The sequence below is a fragment of the Dermacentor albipictus genome, chromosome 4 (assembly GCF_038994185.2).
Source record: "Dermacentor albipictus isolate Rhodes 1998 colony chromosome 4, USDA_Dalb.pri_finalv2, whole genome shotgun sequence".
In the NCBI taxonomy this organism is placed as follows: domain Eukaryota; kingdom Metazoa; phylum Arthropoda; class Arachnida; order Ixodida; family Ixodidae; genus Dermacentor; species Dermacentor albipictus.
Window position 1 is genome coordinate 107,475,876 of NC_091824.1, and position 18,313 is coordinate 107,494,188.

At 47.2% G+C, this 18,313-nt stretch overlaps 2 protein-coding genes across 7 annotated transcripts in view; one reads left to right on the forward strand and one right to left on the reverse strand.

Moving 5' to 3' along the window:
* The window catches only part of LOC135920929 (glutamate receptor ionotropic, kainate 5-like), a 167,822-nt gene that overhangs the window by 69,761 nt on the left and 79,748 nt on the right, over positions 1-18,313 (forward strand). The gene's annotated exons all lie outside the window — the stretch shown is intronic.
* LOC135920924 (probable serine carboxypeptidase CPVL) lies at positions 7,379-16,492 on the reverse strand. The gene is made up of 3 exons (XM_065455204.1): positions 16,205-16,492; positions 10,615-10,951; positions 7,379-8,299 (listed from the first exon to the last, which is right to left on the reverse strand). Exons 1-3 carry the CDS (start codon positions 16,490-16,492, stop codon positions 7,443-7,445), a joined length of 1,482 nt encoding a protein of 493 aa, XP_065311276.1. The 3' UTR covers positions 7,379-7,442.

The following is an 18,313-nucleotide window of genomic DNA, read 5'->3' on the forward strand; positions in this document are numbered from 1 at the left end:
CAGAGCCAGGTTTCTAGTTCCCGTGAAATTATTCGGAACTACTAGTTGCTTTGTCATCTACTCCAAAGAACCGATAAATAACAGCAACCAAGCTTTGAGCCACTACAGCGTGAATATTACTACTATAGGCGCTGTCAGCGATGAAGATGAAGAGGGAGAAGACGACGCTCGGTGATCTTCGTGTGGTTAACAAATTTAATTTGATTACTTTGGGTGCCTGGTCATAAGGGATTATACATGAACGAGATGGCTGACAGTCTCGCGAGAGCGGCCCTCAATGGCCTCGTACTATCATTACTTCCGGCATCAGTTTACCGAACCGCTACTACACTTAGGAGATATGCAATTTCTCTAGACATCTTGAATCCAGTGATAGCAAAATTTTCAGAATGTCGACACCTCGTATTCCTTCTGCACAAAAATTTCTTTCACACCAGAAGTAATTTTTACTCGGTTATGCTGTCGAACACCATTATTAAACATTTATCTTCACAGGGCTGGTCTGGCACCCTCCCCTCCGTGCCCATTCTAGCGGATAACATTCGTCTAGTGGTTTAAGCACTTTATTAAACAATGTTTTAAAACCCTGCCATTCAGCCACACACATTATTAATTTTGCGTGTGCATCATCCGAAATGCTGCCCTTGTTTTCACTGTATTTGGTTTTGATGGCTTTTAATTTCTTCCGAAACAGCTGGGTACGTTCGGCGCCATTCTCAAAAATGACCCTGAGCACTTGCAGGCGTAATTTCATAAGACAAGGACATTCTTTGGAGTAACGAATGTCCTTGCGAGCGCCGCCATGGTGAAGCGGTTGATTTTAGTGTAATATTAAAGTTCCGGGGCCAAATTCCCAAAGCTCTTTGTCCGTAAAGGCTACTTGCTACTGGCATGTTACAATAACTGACCATATTGTTGCGGTGCTACGAGAAGACAGACCGAAGAAGACCACGATCATCGGTAAGACGAAGGAGACTCATCTTCGATTGTTCGTTTTTTTTCCCACTTGATTACTCATTTATTAACCAACATATTTTTCAATCCCATGGCCACCTGGTTCGTCGCACAGCGAGTATGTGCCATTAATTGAGTCGTCGTCGTCGTCGTCGTCGTCGTCGTCATCATCATCATCATCATCATCATCATCATCATCGTCATCGTCATCGTCATCGTCATCGTCATCATCGTCATCGTCATCATCGTCATCATCATCACCACCACCACCACTACCACCACCCCCACCCCCGCCACCCAATGCTGCTAGGCTAGACAATCCGCCGTAGTGGCTGTACCCAAGCTAGCTTGTAAATAGCGAATATACTTTCATTATTCTCTGTCTCTATCCGTATCATTTTTGATGGATGTGCTGGGCTTCGGCGCACGACGGAACTCCGCGGCGGACTTGCCCTCTGCCGTCCAGCCATGCCAACAGACGAGGCCACTGGTTCGTCATAATTTCTCTTGCGAACAGTTCTACCGGAAGAACAAATTTGTGAGCACGGGCCCCTGGAGACTGCTAATAATATTAGTGCAGGTAATCTTGGGTAGGCGAAGAGCGCGAATACGAAATTTGAGTCGGCGCCACCACTAGCTCTCAAAGAAAGGCCGCACATCTGGCTATTCGAGCACGAAAAAGAAAGCTGGAACACTTCCCCTGGACTTCTCAGCCTGATCAATTTGCCAGGTCAAGTTTCAAAAACAAAATCTTCCCTTGTGGGAGCCTGGAGGGCCAAGTAATGCATTTGTGCCAATCCGAAGGACTAACTTAGATGTGTGAATTCAGCCTCAATTCACGAAGCGTTTAGTTCATAACACTCTTTTACCATCATCCGAAAACCTTCACCAATAACTTGTCCAGAATGTGGATTGACTGGTATCTGCTCCTACGTGGGCACTTCTGCCGTAATAGCGCTTTAGTCAGTTGTTGTTGCGCTGGAATTTTTCGTGAGAATCTTGAAGTTGGACACGTTATTAACGTAGGTGACCGGCCATTGGAAAGCAGCGCTTACGCACACAAAGCTTTCTGAATTCGACACCTGAGGGCTGTGACCATTGACCATCACCGGGTCTACGGATCAGTTCTAGCTTATAAAATGCTTCGTGCATTCGGTCCAGATTGCGTTACGATATTCTTTCGCACCCTGCTACGATTCCAAAAGCCTCCACCACCGTTCACAAGTGACGGTAGAACTTCTAGCGGATTAGCTTTTGTAAATACGGGCGAGGGCCTTTCAGTTTGGGGCTTGTTTTCCGCGACTCACATACTTTTCGTTGCTTTGTGAACTTGAGCAGTTCGCCACAGTTCAAAATCAGGAAGATATTTCAAACGCCGCTGAAGCCAACCTGTTTCGTCATCCCATGGCGACAACTGTAACAAATGACAGGTATCGCTTTAGGAATGAGTGATCAAAAAGGCCTTAACTGGAAAGGAAATCTTGCCTGTAGTAATAATTTGCCCGGATGCTTGATGAGAAATTTGGGCTTCTACAGCATAAGCAGGAACTCAGCTTTCGTCATTCTGATTACGCGTAACAAATAAAATCCGAAGTCTTTGAGGGCCTACAATGGAGTTTCCACTGAAAGGCTTTATGTACAGGAATGAGGTGGGCGGATTTTACTTTTAGAACAAAAAAAAAAAACTACTTTTGCCCCTTTTTGAATAGATGCATTTTGCATGAGAATGCTGAGCCTATCGTAATAGGAAGTTTCAGAGAAGTTCATTGCAAGTTCGCTACATTTATCTTAAAAGAGCTTTCGTAGCCCTTACTCCCGTTCCTTTGTCGCGTTTTACGCTTCATACCGGTGCGCTTTTCCAGTGAATAAGGCGTTTTGTTAAACCCGAAGTTGTAAGTTCGATGCCTTGGTGCGGTTGCCACATTTCAGTTTGGCGAAAGGTAGAAGATCGAAAATACCCGGGCAGTGAGATATTAAAGCGCTGCAATTTTGCAATCACTCAAGCTTTTTCCTTTCTACTTTTTCCACACGCAATCATCTCATCTACAACCGATCAAACAAGACTGGTTGTGATCCTCCGCTATGTTGTTAGCATAGTGACGTCACGATAGGACGCGGCGTGTTTATTGTTATACCCGCCAAGGAAGTCCAATGGCTATGGCATTGCACTGCTGAGCTCGAGGTCACGGGTTCGATGCCCGCCACGTTGGCCTCATTTAGATGGGGACGAAATGCATAAACACTCATGTACTAGATTTAAGTGCACGTCAAAGGACCCCAGGGGGTCAGAATTAATGGTGAGCCCCCCACTACGCCTCATATCATATTGAGATTTGGTATACGTGAAACCACACAAATAATGATTACAAGAATAATTCATTGCTATAGCAATTATAGCGACGCTGGAGGCACGCTTGTGCCGTCGGCGCAGCCGTTTTGTCTTGGGTGCGACTGCGTACGAGTAGTGCGTGTTGGATGCCATGCGATATGCTGCTGGTGCCGGAGCCAGCATGCGAGGCTGGTGGCTTGATGCGCGCTATCACGCATGCCCAGTGTTGGAGGCCACGTGATCAGCAATTTTCTGTAGACGCGGCACAGTTGAAATAGTCAAAGGGGTGGCGGTACGGAACGTTCGCTTTAAAACAAGCACTCTTCCTCCCGGCGCTGTTCCTCATTCCATCGTTGTGCGAATATCGAGAGAACTGGGTTCATACGTATCCTTTTTTGCATGACGCCAGGCGTGTAGAGTTAGTAACATAGTGTTTACAGCAATTTACATAGCCCATCCAACTATGAGTCTTCCGTCATGTAATAGTCTAATGATTTTTTATCTGTCTTTGTTTCTCCTTTCTAACAGAACTGCAACATTATTTTTCTTCTCTTTCTTTGCTGGCATCGAGATATACCGCCGGGAAGGCCGCAGGTCTTCTATATGGGTGGTTGCAGCCATCATATAATATGGGTGGTTGCAGTATGGGTGGTTGCAGCCATCAGTGCCGCTATAGATAACACAGATTGGACTGCTCTGGCTTCGTGATACGTGGTCGACGTGTTTGAGGTACTCGCTCTGAAGTGAAGACCATAAGACGCAACTTACAGCGATTTTCTGTCACTCCAGGCTCGCCTACACGCTTAACACTAGGTGTACAAGGTCGACTGGGAGCCATCTGTTGCGGTGTTTCACGTAGCCCCATTTTATCAAGTAAATAATGCTTACTTTGAGTGCTATGAGTGTTCTTTGCCCTTATGGGGCAGAACGGTACTGATATCTATCTATTGTTCATGTCGGTAGTTAAATAATTCATTATTTTAGCATGCTGCCGGTGCACAAGCACTGTCCAAGGGCACGACAATGAGCCTACGAATCTTGCTTGCGGTGGAAATTCCTTCGTCATCGTGTGTCCCAACGTGGTTCCGCAAGCGATAAAATTTAGGCTAATCTCGAGGTTTTGATTCGAGACACGATTGTTGGCTTGGATGAAAGCTGCAGTTTGTAATGAGAGGCAGGTAAACCACACGGACTATTTACACAAATAAGAAAAAGAAACAGTAACCAACCAACACAGGACACTGGAGTCATTGTTCCGTCTAGGTCCACGAGCAATAACCTTGTCGGGTTCTCACATCCGTGGTGCGATGACATTTATTTTACTTTATTTTTGTTCAGTAAATGATTTATGAGTGCACGGAAACTACACTGTATTAAATCTACAGCGAGGGCATTTTGTTAAAGATATAAAATAAGAAGAGGTTGAAGTTTGCTTGATCTCGCAAAACACAGAAAGAAAACTTTATTACATGCATACAGATTTCCCCGGTCAGTTGTGGGTTGTTAAATGAAAGCTGGGACTCTGAAATGCTTTCTGAAAATTTTTCATTGGCATCTTTATCCCTTCCTACATGATTCCCAGCAAGCGAAATTCACGCGTCCCACTGTTTCTACCAAGCTTCCATAGAATGAGTGAATCGATCTTTCGCCGCCTTCCTAAATGTAACCTCCCATGTGTTAGCTACGCTTTGTTCCATGTCAAAGCAATGTCCTTTTTACCACTCGCACAAGCGTTGCAGCAATCCCCTTGATCGTCTTATGGTTTAGGCACTGCACTCGCCGACTTCATTGTGCGCAGTCGGCGCCACCCTTGTATAGACCGTGGGAATGGCGGCCACCGGGCCGCTCCAGCATAGAAGTTCATACAATGATTACTAGAGGTAGCTTTGGCGCTAGTGTCTACAGGAGCTGCAATGGAAGCATAAGAATTACGGGAATACATGAATTTGTTTAAACTTCGTCATCCTGGCTTCAAAGGGCTTTGTGACTTTGTAAACTCATCAATTTCAACAATGTATGACGTGATAAATAATTATATACAGATTATTAAAATTGTCCGACGAGAGCATTCGAACGCAGGACCTGTAGCATAGACTCCTGATATTGAAACCATTAACCCACGGACGCGCTTTTTTTCTTTATTTCCATTAACCCGCGGCGTATGGGTCGAGAGGCAATGTGAAACGCCCTTATGAATTTATCGTGGGCATGCAAGTGTCTTGAGACGCTTGGTGCGTTTCTATTTGACGCCCTCGACAAGCTCAATCATTGCAATTAGTGCTGATTGAACGTGTTCGCAGCGTCTTCTGCACTTCAAAGAGTATAGATTGCTCTGGAATTTATGTATGACAGTGAAGATATATAAATCGTAATAAACAAAGCCACACTGCCGTCTGAATTCACGAGCACGAAGATCAGACAAATCCATGTACTTCCCATCATTCCCATGGTGAGTCAACGACTACAGCGCCAGAGTTTCCTCTAGTATATTGTAGGAAACTCTATGCGCTGCAGAGGCGGCCAGAGACGTCTAACGGTAGCTGCTGGGCTCGAGATAAGAAATTTCTGGGTACGGGCGGCCGACGAATCTAATATTGGGCCCCTCCTCTACCTTTATATGTCGCTAGCTGGCTGCGGAGCGCTCCGGGGGACACAGTTCTTGCGCTCTACACAAGGATGACGCTGACTGTACTTCACGGTAAAAAAGGGTGTCATACGTAAGTGCCGCGAGAAGATCGTAGCGGACACCCAAGCTCCGTGAAGTGAGAAGTGAACGAGTACACGAGACCGGCGGCACGAGGCGGGCAGCACTTCCGAGCTCCTGGGGAAAACGAGGTCCTTCCGGGCGAGAAGTAGATGGCAAGGTGCGCAGGACCGCGGACCCAAGCGCGGACGAGGGTGTCCGACGTACCAAGGCTCCAGCTTCCAGTGTTCGAGACACTGGATGACCGGAGGGCCACCGATCCGTGAGCTGTCGCACATGAGCTGTCCTCACGTGCGACCGCCGCACGAAAGTTACGAGCGGCGTACGAGCCGGGCACTGAGGCCGTGCTGTCTCTCGGCTGCCGCTGCTGATCCTCAGCGGGACGTGCGTCTCGAGAACCGTGCTGGAAGGGGCCTGAACGTGTCGTCGTTGCAGCCGACTCAAGCACGGGGATTCTACAGTGCCGTGACGGCGGAACCATGAGCCTCTCAGCTTGGGGCTGCTTGATCCCGTTTATTCTCGTGTACACATGTGTGGACGTGCGGACTGCCGTTACGCAGCTTATTAACTTTCTTTATATTCTTTTAAGGCTCCTTTAATTTACCTCAACGTTCACAATAGAACAATGTTCGCAAACGACTCGCTGTCTTTCTTCCGCATCACTGCGCACTAGCAAAAGTACCGAGCAGTCCTAAACACAACAAAGTGCATTGCTTCGACGTGGAACAATGTATAGTTAAGACATTGGAGGCAATTTTTGAATAGGCGTCAACAGATGCCTTCACTTATGTTATCTGGCCTTCGTAGACGCAGTGGAACGCGTGCATTTCGCTTACTGGGGGCCACATAGAAAGAGAAAAGAGTGCCAATGAACAATTTTCAGAAATAAAGATTTCAAAGCATCAATCTCAGCCTTTATTGAACAACCCTGCTGGTATTTGTAGGCATACGCCAAGAACAGCGTCAGCTGAGCGTGAACCTGTAAAGTAATAACGTGATTAGCATTCTTTGCCTTCTTCAGTGGCTTTGAGCCTGCTGCATCTGTCTGTCTGTTTGTCTGTCCCTCCCTCCCTCCCTCCCTCCCTCCCTCCCTCCCTCGAAATGGCCAATCCCGGATATTGAGCGTCGTTGTCGTAACCGATGGAGATAAGCAAAATGGAAGAAAAATCAGTCCTTACAAAAACCGCCCCAAGTGGCTGAATTAGCAAAGCCTTGAGTTCATAAGTGCTGCTAGTTATTGGTCAGCAGGTTTCAATAATAACATGCTCTACATCTTGATTGGCTGGCATGTATGATAGTACGAACATTTTTAGGGTAAAAGCATTTTCGTGAATGCCGCCCCCGTTCTACTTTGTCGACGAAGTTCTCGATCAAGACAACCAAAGCGCGAATACTTTAACAAAAATGTTTATTGCTTCTTTGTGTTGCGCCTCCCGACAGTAGCGTCTAGACAGCTTACTTTTGGGATACGTCTTCGCCATCGGCGAATGGTAAGTCGAAAATGAACCTTGTCATCATGTCCAGGCTTGCTTCAGGTTGGTCGTGCGGCGCGAAATGACCTGCGTTACGTATCATGACTTCTCTGAACCCTTTCGCGCGTCGCGTGTAGCCGAACACCACAGAATTAGAGTCCGATGTTCGCCACCACGACTCGGAAGACGGGCGCCAAATTTTGCGCGGTGCAGCGGACAAAGCCTCGGCCCCGGACCAAGGAATCGTCGCCACGAATTGCGCCGTGGCGGTGTACGGCACGGCAATGTCGAGCTGACCGCTGTACATCAGGACCTTGTAGTTTTCCATCAGCACCGGCATGTAAGATTTTGCCGACTTGATGATGTCGCCTATCATGTGGGTCACAACGTCCTTCCGGTCTCGGAACGCGTTTTCACCAACGTGAAGGGCTCGCCGCACCGCCGGCGTCTGGACGAAGTCCCCGTACGATGCGACAGCCGGAGGATCATTGATCGTGAGCATGTTGTAGTAACTCTCATAGCCAGTCACGTGGTTAAAGTATGCGGAAGTCAGGTTATAGTAGTCGTTGGGCAGATTGTAGATGAGGTTGTTGACGACGAATGCGGCCTCGTAATAGCGGTCGTCATTGATGAGGCTCAGAGCGACGTCTCTCTTTTGGTCGAAGTGGGCGGCCTGCTTCCGGTCGACAAGGCCCAGTTGGTACAAGCGGCCGCCAAAGTCTATCATGCTTGGCGGGTCCGTCAACCCGTTGCCGAAGGCGATGCCCTTAAGCTTGATCTTGACGCGCAGCGAGTCACCCGCTTCGTGTAGGGCAAATGCTGTGGCCGGGACGAACTTTCCTGCGTGAAGCGTGAGACGAGCATAATGTTACAGTAAACGATGGTTTTAATGTATCACTACGTTCACATGGGGCAGTTGGAAGAAACCAACAAAAATTGGTTAATAATGCTCTTAAGTGGAGCTTTATCTCGGCAGCTGCTGCCTAAATAAATGGGAGCGGCGACATAGATTTTCTGACTGACGAGGTTGGTTGCACTTGAAAGACAAAAGTTAAAATTCGTAACTGTAGGAAGCCAATTTTTTACAGCCAGATGATTGATAAAGAAAAGCTCGGGACCTCCAAAATTTTTCGTTATAGAGGTCACTGCGTTGTAAAGGTCGCTCCCTGTAGCACTCACAATGAAGCAGGTTAAGAACGTTCAGAAAAACAAAACCTTTATTTAACATGAATTGAAGATAGGTATATAGATAGATAGATAGATAGATAGATAGATAGATAGATAGATAGATAGATAGATAGATAGAGAGAAAGAGAGAGAGAGAGAGAGAGAGAGAGAGAGAGAGAGAGAGAGAGAGAGAGAGAGAGAGAGAGAGAGATGCAAATGAGGCTAAGGGTTGAGCCTCTCTAAAAGTAACTAAAAAACAGTAGCGTATGTACAGAGATGAGTAACAGAACATTCAAAGAATATGATTCTCAATAGCATTTTCAATACTAGACGCTGCCATCACTTCATTGGGGAGCTCATTACAATCGTTAATCATCAAAGTCAAATATAAGCAAGGTCGCTTGTTCCGGTTGCCGAGGAGACTGGGGAAAGCTACTAAGTACATAATAATACGCAAGTGAATATAGGAAAAAAACAAGTATTCGATAATTATTTGCACAGCTCCTAATTATGCCAAAAACTTCAATTTTTCTCCACACATTACTCCTGTAACTCATATAACGTTTTTGAGCACTTATGGAGTCGCAAAGAACGACCCACTTTCGAGGTTTGGCCTCGAAAGTGGGAGCAGCATGTGACGTCATCCCGATACGCCCTGTGTGCGCCTGAGCCACAGACACGCGCTGAGATAAGCGCTATGCTTTCATTTCCTTTAACCAGTTCTCACACAAGTCATGTGACCGTTCTGGCTGTATATATTTCACGACTGTACATTAAAAAGGATTCATTCTTGGTCATGGGACAACGAGCGTTTGTCTGACTGTCTGACACAGCAAGGCAGCCCTCCAGAGCCGCAAGACCCATGAGCAACTTGTGTTTGAGACCAGAGAGGTTCTCCATCAAGCCCTCATAAACGGACATGACATCATCTTCCAATGGCTTCCGGGGCGCTGTGGCATTGTCGGAAATGACCTTGCTCATGATGCCGCCCGGTCAGCCCATAAAAAAACCCTGACCCTTCCTGTACCCTTATTAAGGACAGACGCTACAAGGGGTCTTTGTCTACTTGCTCAAACCAATACAAACTTTGCGGAAGACCCAGATTTTCTCCAATTGCCGACTCCACCAGCTGGATCCTACACTGAAGTTGAAGATTCCATCGAACTCCTCCAGCCGTGATAAAACTTTACGGTGCCGCCTCTGGTTATGGGTGGCTTTTGCGAAAGCCTACTCATTTCTTATTGGAATGTCCGACGCATTTTGTGGCTCATGCAAATGTGAAGAGACGATCGAGCACGTGTTGCGTTTTTGTAATCTCTATGAGATCGAATGCGATGTTATTCGGAGGGTGTTAAACCGATTATATAGCATACAATTTTCAGACAATAAAATTCTTGGACCATGGCCCTGTGCGTCGCCAGCTTACAAAGCGACGCAGGCTCTGCTACGTTTCATGAAATCGACTGGCCTCCGTGACCGATTATAGGCGAGAAGTTTAGAATGACCGCAGGTATTCATACTGGTAGTATCTTCTCTCTATCTCCTTTCTTTTTTCCCTTAAACTCCTTCCGCTGTGTAGGGTAGCAAACCGGATGTTCATTTGGTTGACCACCTTACCTTTCCTTCCCTCCTTTCCACCTCTTCCTTGAGCACTTATGCTCTGACTAACAACTTCGCTAAAGAAAGAAAAAAGAAAGAAAAGCATAAGCGCACTATTCGTTCACGCATTATAAGCAGATGAATGTATTGTACACTGTCACTGTGTATTTTAGAGCAATCGTTATGCTTTTTTGTTATAATGGTAGGGTGTAGCATTCTATTTCTGTTTAATATTTTGAACATTCGAGTGTTCCTGAAACGAAGTTAGATGGCGAATTCTTCACAGCAGTTCAACCGCTGATAGTTCTATTTTGTGAAGAAACAGACATAACATCCACGAGGCTTCTTCAGAAGTTCGAACGGAGCATGTGTATGCTAATGGAACTCACCGGCGAAGGATTCGCCCGTCACGTAGAAGTCCCTCTTGGCGTACTCTGGGAAGAGCGTGAAGAACTGCTGCAGAAACTCAAGCATGTCTCGGGCCACATCTGTCAAGTTGCGCGCATATCCTCGCTCAGACTCGGTGAAGCTGAAACCGGCGCCTACCGGTTCGTCCACGTACAGCATCGAAAAGAATCGTGTCCACGTGGTCGAGCGCCGCGCGGGCACGGGGGGATCACTTCCCACAAGTGCGTACGGGCCGTGCTCGGCAAAGGAGCCCAGCAGGGATGACGAACCTGGACCCCCCTGCAGCCACGCCAGCACGGGCGCCTCGCTTGGCCGTTCCTTTGTGAGCAATAATAAAGACAAAATTTTGATTTGCTGCAGGTAGCGTTAAGGCGACGCTGAACAGGAAAAAAATGTCTGAGCAGTATTAGTGAATTATGTTTCTGCAAAACCAAGAATCCCACTCTAACCGACAGAGTAGGCTTGGCACAAAAGCGAAAGACGTGCAGCGATATTGCTTTTGTAGTTGCCACAGTAGGCCGCCATGACGTCATGGATGTGGGTGGTGTCTCCTCGGGCCTGCTTAATTTTTTATCGGTATCAAAGCATTGTATTCTAACAAAAAGCCGTAGTTCGAAATTGATGAATTACAAGAACATTTACTAAGGCACACCAACCCGAATACGAAAAAAAGAAATACATTGAAGTACGTGACGTCGCACCGGTAGGCGCTGAAATATCATCGTGAAATTCTAAAAACGAAACTTTGACCTTCATTTTTGTTCTCTAATCAACCTGCTGTTGCGAAATCGATAAAAATTGCCTTTTACAAGAATGCTTTATCAGACAGCGAGGATGAACCTTTGCTTTTTTACATTTTTCTCCCTTGAAAAGAACCCTGATCCCTTTTTCCGATGCTGACCAGGGCCAGCGAAAGTGATTGCTACGAACCGAGTGGGCTTGGACACATCGTACGCTATGTTGTTGATCATGACATCAGTATGACATCAGCGTTTGCCTATACTATGTGTTGTAGTCCTTTGACTTGTATGCTCTTTGTTTGGGGAAACCGTGTGTCCCCTCAAATGCTTCTTGGTTTGACTGGTTTTAAGCTGGTGAAGCTGTTGGCTGGCCGCCTTCGCTAATGATATGTCCGGCATCAAGATTGGCCGAAAGTTTCTCTTACGAACAGTTCACGCGTAAGAGCTTTTTGCGAATACGAGCGGGAATTTGTGGGAATAAACCATACGATACGTATGTATACATTGCCACTTGCATGGCCCCTGCACAAGTAGAGCTGTTTTATCCTTTTTGCATAACTGTATTCCCGTACTATTATATACACATACAGTAGCATTCCAAGCCAGCAGCTTGCCAACCTGTCCGCGGTTACTATTAAACTTCACCTTTTCGTACAGCTGCGTGAATTTTATGCGTAGTATAGTATCGCGTAGTTTTATATTTGTGGGATGGTTTGAAACAGTGGCAGTGAGCACAAAAGCTTCATGAGGCGCACCACTCGACATGCCTTGCTACAATTTTCTGAAAAGTTAGTAACAGCACGGGAGAACTGTAATCAACGACGATCACCCACCACTCCACGTTTCGGCAAGTCTACAACGTAAAGTCATGGCAACTTGCTGAAAGTTTACTTCCAGGCTCAAGCTTCAGTTATGTAATTAGCACAAATGGGAATTTTACAGATACATTTGATTTATCGCGGCTATAACTCGGATATGCGCCTTGAAATTTGTTTTGAATTGCGGGGTTTTACATGCCACGATTTGAATATGAGGCATGCCGTAGTGGGGGACTCCGGATTAATTTCAACCACCAGAGGATCTTTGCGTGCCCACATTGAACGGGTCATGGACGTTTTTGCATCTCGTCCCTGTCGAAATGCGGCCGCCGCAGCCGAGATTTGATCCCGTGACCTCGTGATTAGCAGCGCAACACCATACCAACGGGCGTGCGTCTCGTTGTAATTCCTTAATAAAGGGAAAATCAGACATCCACCCGTTCGTGGCAATTGCTGCAAAGGAAACCCATACGGGTTCCTCGAAAGAAAAGCCTCGGAGTTGAAGAAAAATTCGTCCTGGTCCGGATCTCGAACCCGGGACCACCGCCTTTCCGGGGCAGCCGCTCTACCATCTGAGCTAACCAGGCGGCTAGCAGATGGCAGGGCGAAGTCGAATTTGTCGACAACACACGAAGCAAAGGCAAGTGTTTGCCGTAGTAGTTCTGCGGAAACCCGCAATTGTAATTCCTTTTGTGATATCCGGCATGATTGTTTTTTTTTAAAATGACTTGGAGATTGATCGCCATGGATGGATGGACGGACGGATGGACGGACGGGTAAATGGATGGATGGATGGATGGATGGATGGATGGATGGATGGATGGATGGATGGATGGATGGATGGATGGATGGATGGATGGATGGATGGATGGACGGACGGACGGACGGACGGACGGACGGATGGATGGAAGGCATTAGTGTAGCTGTTGACCTAACTGTAAACGACGCCTAAACTTTGTGTCGATAAATTGTGAATAGCCTGCGTAGTCTTTCACTGTGATGCGGTTCTTTTTCATTCATCGACGTGGTCACACGAGCTCAATTGAAAGCCAACTGATTTAAATATTGCCAACCTAGTTGCCAGCTGAACTTGAAATACACCTATTTTGCCCTTTCTCTATGCTGATTCGAAAAAAAGAGAGGCGTGGTGTAGAATCTCCCTGTGTCTTATGTTTTTCATGCATCACAAGTACAAGGCAGTTTGGGTTAAAGGGCCAGGTACAACCAGTTTTCCATCGTGACCTTTTCTTGCCCTTGCCCTTGCCCGAATGCTAAGCACTGAGCTCTCGCTGTTATGAAACACACACTTCTGCAGTGTCTGCTAAACAGGAAAGCTTCAGTATGCGCAACCTTAGGGGTGGAACTACTAAAGTGCTATACGGAATGATTTCGGCTACTGATGTTACTCTCGTAAGCCAACGTCATTCTAGTTGCTGTTCCGATAGTTCCATCACCTTAAAAGTACGCTATGCTATTTTTCTAGTTGTTTCAATGCTTTGCTGTTGCGGTTTTGGCTGATAAAGTCAGCGAAGGTAACGTCATATATCCCAGTTCATTCTTGAATGCCCTTTAGGAGGTACACCCGGCGACAAAAGTTTACGAACCACGGTATCTCCGAAAACGTTCACGTCACAAGTAGCCTGTAGCAGTAGCCAGTAAAACTGTATACGATGATGCATGTTGTTAGCATATTCTATTCGAGGCCTGAAATGCGAATACCAGACAGCATTGTGTGGTTGCGGACATATTCAGCTTTCTCTCAGATCTCATGCGCCGCAATATTTTGTCGCCGGGTGTGCCTGCATGCGCTGTGTGTAACGAGAGTGTCGTGCTGTTAATGCTTAGCTAATACCAGTCTTCAATGCCCTTTAATTAAACACGAAGATTCATGCGCGCGACCTTCGACGCATCCATCCTAAAGTGAAAGCTCACTTTGAGACACATTTGCAAACGCCTGCGATTGCCACTATCACCAGTGACAAGCAAGAACGAGAACCTTTTGTAGCGTCTACAGGTTGCAGATTGTATGGGAAAGACATATTGATTTTTATTCGTTTAATATTGTGAATATTTGCTCAGCGCTAACAGACCGTGAGAGAGAGAAACAATTTAATGTGAGAAAAGCAGAGAGGTCAGCCGGAGGAGCTTTTCCTCTGGCCTGCTGTTTTGCGCACGGGAAAGAGAGGTGCTCTACCTATAAATTAGCCTAATTAGCGTAAAATCATTAGCGCAGTTGTTAAATGGCACAGGTATTCAAAGTACTGTTAGTTTTTATGAGTGCGCAAAGTTATATAGCTGGCTATAGTACGAGCTCTGTGATAGTTTGTCACAGCACGCTTCCTTGCCCTATGTGTACAATTGTCCATAAAACGCAGCCGAAATTTATCGAAAGGCACAGCAATAGGAAACTGGGCAACTTGGCTGATTTGCTAATCGGCTGTCCTCCCCCTTAAGCAGTCCCGGCTAGTCGACGAACGCAGCCGGTACATAGCAAGGTCAGAGAAAAAAAAATTCTTTACCATTTCCAACGTATATGGCCAGTTTTCAATCCCGTGTCAAGAAGCAAACTATTATTTAAATGCAGAAAATTAAGTGTGAGCTTGAGTGAGGGTGGGAGGAAAATTACGCGCTGAGGGTGAGTAAGGGCGTAAGAAAATTATGCAGTGAAGATGAGGGTGAGGGAAGGAGAGTGAATTTTACAAGACGAGGATGATGGTCAGGTGAAAGCGCAAATCTTGCGTTGAGTGTGAGGAAGAAAAAGAATTCGCACTTCCCCCGAAAGGAGAAGCACCAATTGCGATAGCAAATTTGTAGATAGCTGTGCGAAGTAAGGATAGTAGATTTATCGGCCGTATGAACTTGTGAACATTCGCTTACTAACTAAATTAACAATGCTAGAATAAGTAAGCGTGACTCAACGGGGACGTAGAAACAGACACACAGAGACAGCGCTGTCTTAGTGTGTCTGCTTCTTTTTACGTCCTTGTTCAGTTGTGCTTACACAGTCTATCATAGATTCAAACCTATAGCCCGTCAACGTCTTTTAACTAAATTAACCAGCACGGTGTCACGCGCGCACAAGTAAACATGAAGACATCTCGCTCGATGGCAGCGGAAACTGTCTGTGAAAACGCCGGGGTTAGGAATTGCGGCAGCAGCCCCGATTCAAGCGACCTGCGTGCATCTGTCGCGTCAACGCGAACGAAACGTCCAAAGCACAGCGCATACGAAGCTACCGGCACTACGCGCACTCTGCGAACATCGCAGATCGCTTTGAAGATGAGGCCCGCGCGGCCTACATCATTTGAAGATGAGGCCAAAGTGCGCGGGCGCGCACGTCGCAGGTCGCTTTTAAGACACACGAGCGCCGGCAACGCATCCTTACGGCATCCGCCAAAGGCGTCTACTACAGCGCCCGCGATTCGCGTGGCCAACGCCGTAGTAGACGCCGCGGTTGTCTCCACTCTGTACTGAGCGGCGGGCGAGGAGGATATCGAGGCATCCAATCAGCCGCTGAAGAAGAACGCCCCTCCTCCCTCGCCTGACCCCCATGCCTTGCGCGCCACAGGGGAGGGCACGCATCTGGGCGGCGATTCCTCGCTCGCGCACGCGAGGTTGAACCGCGTTCGCCGGTTCTCCCTCACACGCTTTCACTCATGCTTTCACTAATACGGAATCTCACGACGACGGCGACAGCAGAAATGCGCCTATAGAGTGTCCCTTTAATTGCTATCGCAATAGAAAGGGGCATTTGCCCACTTCTGGTCATCGGTCATGTCATGCTGAATAGTCCCGCTCTTGCCATATCTCCAAAGTTAAACGGCTTGCACTTTGTAATTATCTGGGAAGGGATACCATCTGGAGAGCGCTGTGTGGTGATGGGTCTATTTCTACGGTGGAACAGTATAGGCATCCACTTCGAGCAAGGCGGTTGTGGTATCAGCGATCGGCAATGTGTCATTCTTCCACGCCTAACAAACACCACTTTTTTCGAGTTAAGTGGTTGAACGCACCAGTGCCGGGATGAACCAGAAGAACAGGTTACTGTTGAATTCTCTGTTGACGGTCAGGTAGCCCGAGTAGCCCAGCACGAATCCCAGCTCGTCACCGCCGATGCGACCCGTCTGACTGCGGGATCGCGCCTCGTTCAGGCGCCCGCTGTTAATGAGTGGCGTCAAGTAGAGGGGGTCGCCTGCACTGTCGTCGCCGTCTCTGCCGTCGTCGCCTAGGACGGTCCTCCATGGCAGCAGCAAAAGTGACAGTAGTGCCAGGCGCGTCCTTTGGATGCGCGTTGCCGTCATTGTCGGTTCTATTCTTTGACGAAAAAGAATGACGTAGATATTGTCCATATAACAATCAGAATCGCGTCCGAAAAGACACCTCTCGTTACCGAGGGCACACACAACAACACTTTTATTTTGGTGATAGTTGTTCTGGTACCACTCCCCTACTTGCTTTGATCTGCAACTGATAACCCTGCAACGTTCCCTGACTGCCAGGAATCACCTTCTGTGGCTGTGCTCTGTTGCGCAGGATATTAGGTACAAGGTGCTAACGGATGCCAAACTAAAGTCTAATGTTCCAGAGGACTATACGCGTTGGATAAATGGCAAGCAACGCAGTAGCTCATTGCTGCCGTACCCGCATCCCTTAGGTCTGCGTGCGTTTATTTGATGCCCTCTCCCCTTTTTTGTACTACTTACGCAGTGCTGGCCCTGACGCTACTGGCTCTGACAATCTGTCGCATACTTTGTGGAGGCACGACTTCAACAAAGCGTTCTTTAGGCTAGACAGAGTTGTACCATCCTTAATCAACTTCGAGTGGTTGGAAAGGAAGTCCAGGATTAGCGTTTCAGATCTGGGCTGGTACTTACAGCGAACATGATCTGCGAATCGAAGCCTCTTATTCATCCTCAGCAGCGCAAAGCCATAGCCGCAGGGCCACCACGACAGTTGTATAAATTCACATCAGCCAAATTTCAACATTGTACAAAATATTCACACGCACTTGATCTAGGGCAGAATATTCATCAATGAACCGCATAGTCGATAGTTCGACGGAATACCATCTGGCGAGGAGAATAGATAAGTTTTTTTTTAATAAACCATTTCTACTATTACCGACTAATAAAGCCGTTCGTCCGTCCGTCCCGTAAGAGGATGGCTATCAAGATAGCGACCGCACAAACCAGCGAATTCACTTTCGTGCTACCTCTCGGTTCAACGCCAACGAAGCGGCGAGAACACAACGCTCCACGGAGCTCTCAACACACGCCAAATTCTGCCCCTTTCGCAGATCCATTTCGAGATGCGGGGCCGCGCGTATCTCTTCGACGCTGAGTAAGCGACGACAACACGGCGCATGAAGCTATCAGCAGTCGGCACACTCTGCTGGCATCGCATGTCGCTTTCACGGTACGGTCCGCATGGCCGTGCCATACGCAGCCGCCAGCGCAGTACGTTTGGTCACGGTTCGTAGTGTTTCGACGAGGATGGCTAAGGCGCTAAAAAGAGCGACAACGGCCTATTATGATAAGAATGTCATCAGCGTGCCTGGTGCCGCCACCTGCAGTACTTTACTTGCGTCATCAATGCACCGGGTGCTGCCATCCACACCAGTTTTTGTCTCCCCAGCGCTTTCGCTTGTACTGGCCGGATCAAGTTTCATAGCGTTGATGACACTGGGCTGCGTGGAAATGTGCAAGTGGCAGAATGCTTACGCATACTTAGACAACTACCACAGGAGTTTCTGCGTGAATTTATTTCTGATTTTAGCGAGTGCTCACTTCTGATTCAGTACGACTAACCACAGCGTTGTCATTATTCAATTTGTTTATAAGATTGCGCCATAAGGAACTCCTCTAAGTAACCTTTATATATTATGGAGATGCGTTACATATACGAGCCCTGAAGGGGTTCATTGCGTTGTCACCGAGTAGGAAACCATGCGTGAATTTCCGAAGTAACATCTGCAGAAGTTTCACAGCGGCTGCTATAATTCTTAAGATAAGAAAAAGTGCTCGGAAGAGTGTCGAAGGAACGTGCACAATCACTCCTTGCTAACATGTAATACTCTTGTAAGTGTTCAATGTGCTGGATTGAGAACAGTTACGCTATGTGTC

What these genes read in the sequence shown, in the direction of transcription:
- LOC135920924 (XM_065455204.1), bottom strand. Translation starts at nt 16,492, where the DNA reads ATGACGGCAACGCGCATCCAAAGGACGCGCCTGGCACTACTGTCACTT. An exon ending in TCTGGTTCATCCCGGCACTG is followed by an intron (nt 10,952 to 16,204) that starts GTGCGTTCAACC and finishes TTGCTCACAAAG; the next exon opens with GAACGGCCAAGCGAGGCGCC. An exon ending in GACGGGCGAATCCTTCGCCG is followed by an intron (nt 8,300 to 10,614) that starts GTGAGTTCCATT and finishes CGCTTCACGCAG; the next exon opens with GAAAGTTCGTCCCGGCCACA.